Genomic DNA, 8,034 nt, shown 5'->3' on the forward strand with positions numbered 1-8,034 from the left:
AATAATAATTATTATTATTATAATAATGTTTTGACTTAGGCTCACAGAATGATTTATAAAAGACGACAAAATGTCTGACGATAAATTATGATTGCAGTAAACACACAAAGATAGAAATATCTCTAACCAAAAACCCTAACTGAAATATTACCATATGTTTCAACTTAAATGTATAAAAAGTTATTACTATATTCATATGTGTTGTTTGTATGTATGTATGTATGTTACATATTTGCTTCAGAAAAAAAACACCCAATTCATTAATACAATCTAATTTAAACATGAAAGAAATGAGAATTGAAAGTACTGCCACAATGTAATTGTCTTCTCTGAGTGAATGTTGGCAATAAATAAAGGCCTTGCTGTTTAAATATATTAACAATTTATTACAAAATATACACACAGTAAGCATGGCACAGATACAAATGAATTGAATAATTAAATATTAAATATAAAACACAAATATAAAATAAATAAATAAATAAACCAAATAAAAAAGTACTAAAGGTAGAAGATTCTGGTCAACTGGTAAAAAATATACAAAAGACAAAATCAACACTCCTTACATGGCTCACAAAACTGTAATATACAGTATGTTATTTCTGTTATGTTAATTATTTTTGAAATGCCAGACATGTTATGTGGGATTAATATTGAACAGTTTATTTCTTATCTGCCCTCTTCCTCCGCATCTCCTCCATCCACTGGTCAAGTGTAATACCAGCATTTTGGGGACAGTATATGTACCCATAATACTGGCTGTGGCCACTTTCTTTGTTGCGGGGCTGTTGGCACTGACTGCATTTATTTTTATCAACTTTCCGATTGTAAGTCCTCCGGGCAGGTGGTGGTGAGGAAAGGGGGCCAGCAGGAGTAATCCGTTTAGATGCATAGGCTTGTGGGGTTGAAAACACATACACAAGAGGGTCACTGGCAGGGCTGGGGCCGGAGACAGTAGTCAAAGGGGCAGGGGTAGGTGGAGATGTCTGCTGAGGGAACAATTGCCTCTGAGCTGGCAACCTTGGGCAGACAGACTGCAGAGAATCTGTGCGTTGGGCCGGAGCTGCAGACTTCCTCTTGACCACTGCTTGTCCTGCTGTACTTTGAGGCAAGTGGTACTGATGTTGAGGGCCAGGCTGTGGTGGTGCAGCAGTGGGGCGTACCTGCACTGGTGGGAGAGGTACGGGAGCAACAGGAATGTAGGCAGGCAAGTTGACCCCTTGCAGCAGAATATTACATTCCTGCCTCTTCAGTCGCTTGTTGTGCCACTGAATGAGAGTTGTTTGATTAACATCAAACAACTGCAGAGTAGAGCTCTGCATGACTGCACCATTACCCAGGACCAGCTGTCTGATCTTGCTGTAGTCTCTGAGAATTAGAGTCCATCTAGTCAGTGCATATTTACCCTGTTTTTTTGGACTTTTATGGATGTCACAGAGTTTTACAAAAATGCACTCTACCAGACGACAGCAGTCTGGCCACTGGGCAGGGGAACCTGTCGATCCTAGGACGCAACGTGTCATGCTCTCCACACCTGGCGTAAATTCAGGTTTCTTTTTAGAGCACCTGAAGCGTCCGGTTGCCAGGCGCGGCTGGTAGCGTGCAGAGTACGTCACACGCTGCTGGTCATATGGTAGAAGGTTCTGCCACAGAGCTATGATGGTACTGGCCTGCTGGGAGTTAAGTGTTTGTCCAGTTTCATTCCTCAGTCCCACCAAGTACTCTGCCAGGCTGTCCACTCTGTCCATCCCTGGGATACTGCGCTCATCAACAGCCTGGTAAATATATGAATATATACAAATAAAATAACAACATCACAGGCAGAAAAATAACACATCTTACACACTTTTTACATGTCACAAAAGACCTACCAGCTCTTGCTGTGGTGCTGCTGGAGTCATGGCAGGTGTCCCAGAGGGACTTGTAGTTGTAGTAGTGGGAAGAGAGGCTGGGACGATGGGAAGGTACGGAGGAGCAGAGGCTAAGCTGGTGGGGACAGCTGTTGGGCCAAAGGGTGCAGTGGTGTCCTCATTTGAAACCTGTTAAATGTAATAATAAAAATAAATAATAATAATCAAATAAGTATCAAAATAATACAATTACAAGCAAGTCAATAACGCCACTGATACAACATGTCTCAAAACACTTGCCAGTTGTTGTGGGGCTGCAGGGGTGATGGGTGATGGCAGTGAAGAGGAGGGACTAGCAGCAGCAGAGCCGGTACAAGCATGCACAATCTGCAAAATGTAATACTCTTTTAAAAACACATTATTATAAAATGGATTTTAATTAGAGCATTATGCTTTTATTCATTTATGTATTCTTCAGATTTCTATTCATTGTCTTACATCTCTGTCTATTTCATGATTGCATTGTGTATTTTTTTGTGATTTGAAAAAGTTTTGTAAAAGTGATATACAAATACATTTTCTAATTATTATTATACAATAATGATTATTATTATTATTATTATTATTACACATCAATAATAATAAATATCACAATACAATAAAAGTCTAAATTATCAGTACACGGTATGATAAAAACAAAATGTGACAGGCATAATTACCACTCGTTGCTCAAGTGCAACAGATGCAGGCCCTGAAGGTCCAGTAGGTCCAGAAGTAGCCTGGAGAGAGGTGGGAGTTGGAATGACGGCTGAGCTGGTGGTGGCAGGTGATGGACCAGAGGATGGGTCCAGTAGCCCAACGGTTGGGTCCAAACCAGCATCTTCAAAGCCCTCATCTTCCAACTCTTCCTCTGTGCCTACATCTTCCAGCATCTGCTCAGTCTCCTCTGAGTCAGGTTGGACATCCTGCAAGGCCCTCCCTGTCTGGCGGTATAGGTAATCTATACCTATTAGCTCCCCTGAGACAGACAAGAAGGAAAATTTACTTTTCATAAAATTCATAAAAAGGTAATTCTATTTTATAGAAAATAGCCTCATGATGGAAAGCTTAAACTAACCAGTGTAAACCGCAGGTGGCTGAAAAGAGGGGACAAGTTTCCTTCCAAGCACCTTGACACTGTAGTTGTTAACACATTGAACAAGGTCGCCTGAGTAGCTGAGCAGTGATGGAGGCTTGACTGCCAGGGATGCAGCTTCACGGTCCTGATTCCATCTGTTAAGGCCTTCCAGGAGGTACAGCTGGAAATTCAGGCTGTTGGCACTGGTTCCTTAAGACAGTACAAATATGAGCAATATTGTTAGGTTAACTTGTTGTATTTGGTTCATTGACAGACATTAACTGTGTCAGTGTTCCCAGGATAATAACAATAATTATAACAATAACAATACTACTTCTACTACTACTACTACTAATAATAAAATGTTTAACTCCAAATATGTACTCATCTTGCTGATGAATAAAAAATGATTCCTACTGACCTGGAATGAACCTGTTCAGATGTAAGTGGAAGGATTCAAGTGATGTGGACCCTCTCGCACATCTGTAGTTTGGCAAGACAATGCCCCCCTTTGTAGTGGTGCCAGTTACAGTGTACAGAAGGACACCTGGTTCATCTTGAATGCACTTCACGTGCTTCTTCTGGGTTTGCCAGATGTGCTGCATCCTCTCGTGGTCCAAGAGAGGGACACCAAGAAGGTCTCTGCCCTTTACCCCCATGAGCTCATTGAGAAGCAGTTCAATCATTATGATAGTCTGCGGCTTCCCTCTTGTCCGCCTCCTGCAGTGCAACCCCAGTTCCTCCTTGGTTATCTGCTGGTCCACTAATTTTTCAGTGATCCCAGGAACACCTTCTCCTTTCAGCTGTTCCCTCTTAGCTTGACACAGCAAGGCAACATCTCCACTGTCCCACTCAAAAATGCAGCTTGACAGTCTGGACATGAAGATGGGGTACAGAGGATGTGCATCCTTTGTACACCCAGATGCCAGTCGGCGCATGTAGTGGTATATGTCAAGCTTTACAACCAGGTCTGGCCACCCACCAAATCTTTGTTTGAGTTTTGTCTGTCCAGTGCCCTCCCGACAACATTCACAATCCACATAGAGAAGCCGAGGAGGAGCCACACCAGCATTGCTGTACCTGCGGATGAGATCAGCAGCCATGGTGTCAAGAGCAGGACCCTCCTGAGCAGTCAGGACACTGATGAGGATTTGGCCCACCTCATTGCTCACAGATGTAAGCCACAAGGCGGTCCCCTTGGCAAAGCCTGATAGCTTCTTGGTGATCTGTGATAACACAAAAGACAATGAGTGCCTAAAGCCCAAATAAACTTTTTATTTTATATGTAAAACACTGAAATAATACTGTTTTTTACACAAAGCAATAATTAAAATTTTCACAGGTCTTTAATGCTAATGTTGTATTTTAGACTTTTGTTTGTAAGGTGTGATTCTACAGTAGTAAGAGTAAAAAATATTGACCTTTTTTGTGGAATCCATTTTTAATATATTGCCAAAGGTTGAAGTTATGCTGGCTTTGATGTGATCCAGTCTGCTTAAGATGTCTCGGCCATAAACAGCCAGCATCCACCTGTGAGAAGGAATAGCCACTGGCTTCGGAGGGTCGTGGACAGGGAGCAGGCTTGGCTGGGCAACAAAGTCTGAGCATGTGCCAAGGTAGCGACAAACACGCTTCAGCCACTCCTCGCTGTGATTTTCCCTCACCTGCCTGACCAAGCGGCTGGGGCTATTACCCAAGGTCCTCTCCCTCAGAAAACGGATCACACGCATGTCACAAGCGTATCTGTATTAAGAAACAAAGTGAAAAAATGGCAAACATTAAAACAAGCTAATTTCTAATGTGTTTGAATGACAAACATTTGTGACACAGGCTAAATAATTTCAGTATACTCACCTTCGTGTCAGGATCAGTCGGAACTCCATTCTGTGTGCCAAATCCAGCTGGTCCAAGATGGTCTTGCTACTGGAAATGTAACTCGTCTTACAACCAGTGGCACTGCACCAGAGGGTCTCCGTGATCATCAGGTAGTACCTATCGACATCCAAAACCTGGCGGGCTCTCTTGTGGGCTCCATAACCTGTGAGCTGTTTTCCACACACAGGACAGCACAGCCTGACCTTCCAAAGGTGGTATGGCATCCACAAGAGAAGCCGGTGTGTAAAAAAATGCTCTGGAGTGGGGGCCTGATGATAAATAAGCGCTGGCTCTGGTGGATCATACCACAGCTTAAGGTCAGTGCGCAGCCGGTGGTTCCTCCACAGAGCAGATGAAATCCACTTCTGATCCTGAGGTGGTATGGTCCCTATCAGCTTTGCAGGCAGCCAGCCAGGCTCTGAACCAGGAGCAGTCTCCATGTCAGCAGTGGGGTGAGCTGAGCGACCAACCACAGATGGAGCAGCAGAGTTGACAAAAAAAGGGGTGGCAGTGGCAGATCCAGAGGGTGCAGTGGCAAGAGGAGCAGAGGAGGTACCAGTGAAGGAGGCGGCAGCTGACACTTCCTTTAAAAATAAAAAAGGCAAATAATGAAGGATGATTATTTGAAGTGAAGTGTCATTGTGAAGAAAACCACTTAAATTAAGAGTTTCTCACAGCTCTAGCAGCTACCGATGTTATCGAAGATGTGGTTGTGGACACAGGAGAGGGAGGAATAGACAGAGGAGAGACAGTCTGAATGAACATCCTGGAACTGCAGGCAGGCGATGGTGTCCTCCTTGTCATGGCACTTGTGACAGTGATGGACATGGCAGAAGAGTCGGAAGTGCAACTGATGGGCTGAGAGAATATAACCACGATTTTATTGTATGATTGTAAAATCAAATTCAAACTGTCATTCTCTTTACAATACCTTGGTTGCATGCTTCCTGCCCAAATCTAAGTTTGGCTTTAAAGCGGCACCGTGGGACCCACCGAACCGTGGCTTTATAAACTGAAAAAATGTTTTTTAAAAAGTCATCTTAAGTGGAGCCTTGTAAATTAAAATGCATATATTTGAATATGCTAAAAATTTAAATATCAGTATCAGTAAATACTCATTACTTACTGATGCCATAGTCAAAGTTGGCTTGCGGGTTGTGAGAGCAGGTGTTGCCATCTGCCCAGATGTTGCCGTGAGAGCAGGTGTTGCCGTGAGAGCAGGTGTTGCCATCTGCCCAGATGTTGCCGTGAGAGCAGGTGTTGCCGTGAGAGCAGGTGTTGCCATCTGCCCAGATGTTGCCGTGAGAGCAGGTGTTGCCGTGAGAGCAGGTGTTGCCATCTGCCCAGATGTTGCCGTGAGAGCAGGTGTTGCCATCTGCCCAGATGTTGCCGTTAGACCAGGTGTTGCCGTGAGAGCAGGTGTTGCCATCTGCCCAGATGTTGCCGTGAGAGCAGGTGTTGCCGTGAGAGCAGGTGTTGCCATCTGCCCAGGTGTTGCCGTGAGAGCAGGTGTTGCCGTGAGAGCAGGTGTTGCCATCTGCCCAGGTGTTGCCGTGAGAGCAGGTGTTGCCGTGAGAGCAGGTGTTGCCATCTGCCCAGGTGTTGCCGTGAGAGCAGGTGTTGCCGTGAGAGCAGGTGTTGCCATCTGCCCAGATGTTGCCGTGAGAGCAGGTGTTGCCGTGAGAGCAGGTGTTGCCGTCTGACCCGCTGTAGCGACAGATGATGCAGATGAGGGACCTGGTGTCAGCTACAGGTTAAGAGAAAAGAAAATTAAATTTAATAATAGAGACAACAACACCAACATTTCATAATTTTAGGAAAAGATTGTGGATACCTTTGCTATATGAAATCCACAACTACATATCTGTGTCCCTCCAAACAAAGGCATTTGTCCCCTAAACTGCACTGGACATTTTCCAATCTGTAATATTGTTTGGCAGTGAATCATAAGAATGTGAAGAATGTGACATAGCTTTATGTTTTATTATTGTACACATAACACTTTATCTAAATTTACCTTCAGATACAGGTCATGCCACTTTTTCTGGCGGGGTGCCGGCCTGTTTCCTGCCTCAGAAGGCCAGACCCCTACAGCAGCAAACCTTTGCAGGCGTGACATCCACTCCTCTTCGCTCATAGCCCTGTGCTTTTTGTGTTTGGATGCCATCTTCTATTACTAGAGTAAATAAAATTGTAACTATTCACTTTAAATTTGTAACTATTCAGTAAATGGTTTAACCATATCAACATGGGTAGTTTAGTTTTAACTAACTACTATAAAACTCCTGTATGTAGATAGCATTAGATGGTACCTCAGTGTATAATTTATTAATACATAGTACCTCAGTGTATAATTTATTAATACATAGTACCTCAGTGTATAATATATTAATACATAGTACCTCAGTGTATTATATATTTCTGTAATACATATAATATATTAATACATAGTACCTCAGTGTATAATATATTAATACATAGTACCTCAGTGTATTATATATTAATACATAGTACCTCAGTGTATTATATATTAATACATAGTAGTAGCAGATATAGAAGTAATTTAATACAATCATTTTAAGATTATTATCAGTTGGTAAACACAAAATTATCAGTTGGTAAACACAAAGTCTCCTGTTATAACAGGTGCAACACCTGAATACAATACAAAACTCATTAATTCATATTAAAATCATTGTCTGTGTTAAAAGTGAACACAATATCAGGTGTTGTACCAATGTAAACCATTCGTTTCTCTCTGTCGAAAATACGTTTCAGCTAATGCTAACGTTACTCCATTCATTCATTCATTCATTCTTAGCTAACGTTAAGTTAGTTAGCAGACTAAACAAAGCAACAACGTCGACGTCTTACCTAACACAATGTACAAGTTTATTTAAGAAAAAACTATTAATTAAATATTAATAGAGAAATCTTACCTCGGTGTAAACGTCTTAACGTTACCTAAAACAATGTAAGTTAACGTAGTTAAAAGTTTATTAAAAAACAACAACAACAATAACTATGAATTAAAGCTAGTTAATTAAATAGAGAAATCTTACTTCGGTGACACCGTCAACGTCTTACCCATAGGTCGTCTTACCTAGTTTATTTTTATTTTTTTAAACTATAAAGCTGGTTAATTAGAGAAATCTTACCTCGGTGTCACCTTCAACGTCTTACCTAAACAAT

At 42.1% G+C, this 8,034-nt stretch overlaps 1 protein-coding gene and 1 long non-coding RNA gene across 2 annotated transcripts; both read right to left on the reverse strand.

Annotated features, from left to right (window-relative positions):
- Nucleotides 1-662: 662 nt before the first annotated feature.
- On the reverse strand, nucleotides 663-6,487 carry LOC311289808 (uncharacterized protein; the record flags this gene model as incomplete). The annotated part of the gene is made up of 11 exons (XM_084408054.1): nucleotides 663-1,775; nucleotides 1,872-2,039; nucleotides 2,151-2,237; nucleotides 2,570-2,868; nucleotides 2,968-3,177; nucleotides 3,389-4,193; nucleotides 4,389-4,710; nucleotides 4,822-5,426; nucleotides 5,518-5,700; nucleotides 5,774-5,854; nucleotides 5,969-6,487. The coding sequence occupies 11 exons, from the start codon at nucleotides 6,485-6,487 to the stop codon at nucleotides 663-665; spliced, it is 4,392 nt and encodes a 1,463-aa protein (XP_084264180.1).
- A 3-nt stretch (nucleotides 6,488-6,490) lies between these two features.
- Nucleotides 6,491-6,965, reverse strand: LOC311290060. The gene is made up of 3 exons (XR_014627297.1): nucleotides 6,860-6,965; nucleotides 6,677-6,763; nucleotides 6,491-6,589 (listed from the first exon to the last, which is right to left on the reverse strand). It is a non-coding gene; the product is annotated as an uncharacterized lncRNA (long non-coding RNA).
- Between the last annotated feature and the right edge of the window lie 1,069 nt (nucleotides 6,966-8,034).

The sequence above is a fragment of the Rutilus rutilus genome, assembly GCF_951802725.1.
Source record: "Rutilus rutilus genome assembly, chromosome: 4".
NCBI lineage: Eukaryota > Metazoa > Chordata > Actinopteri > Cypriniformes > Leuciscidae > Rutilus > Rutilus rutilus.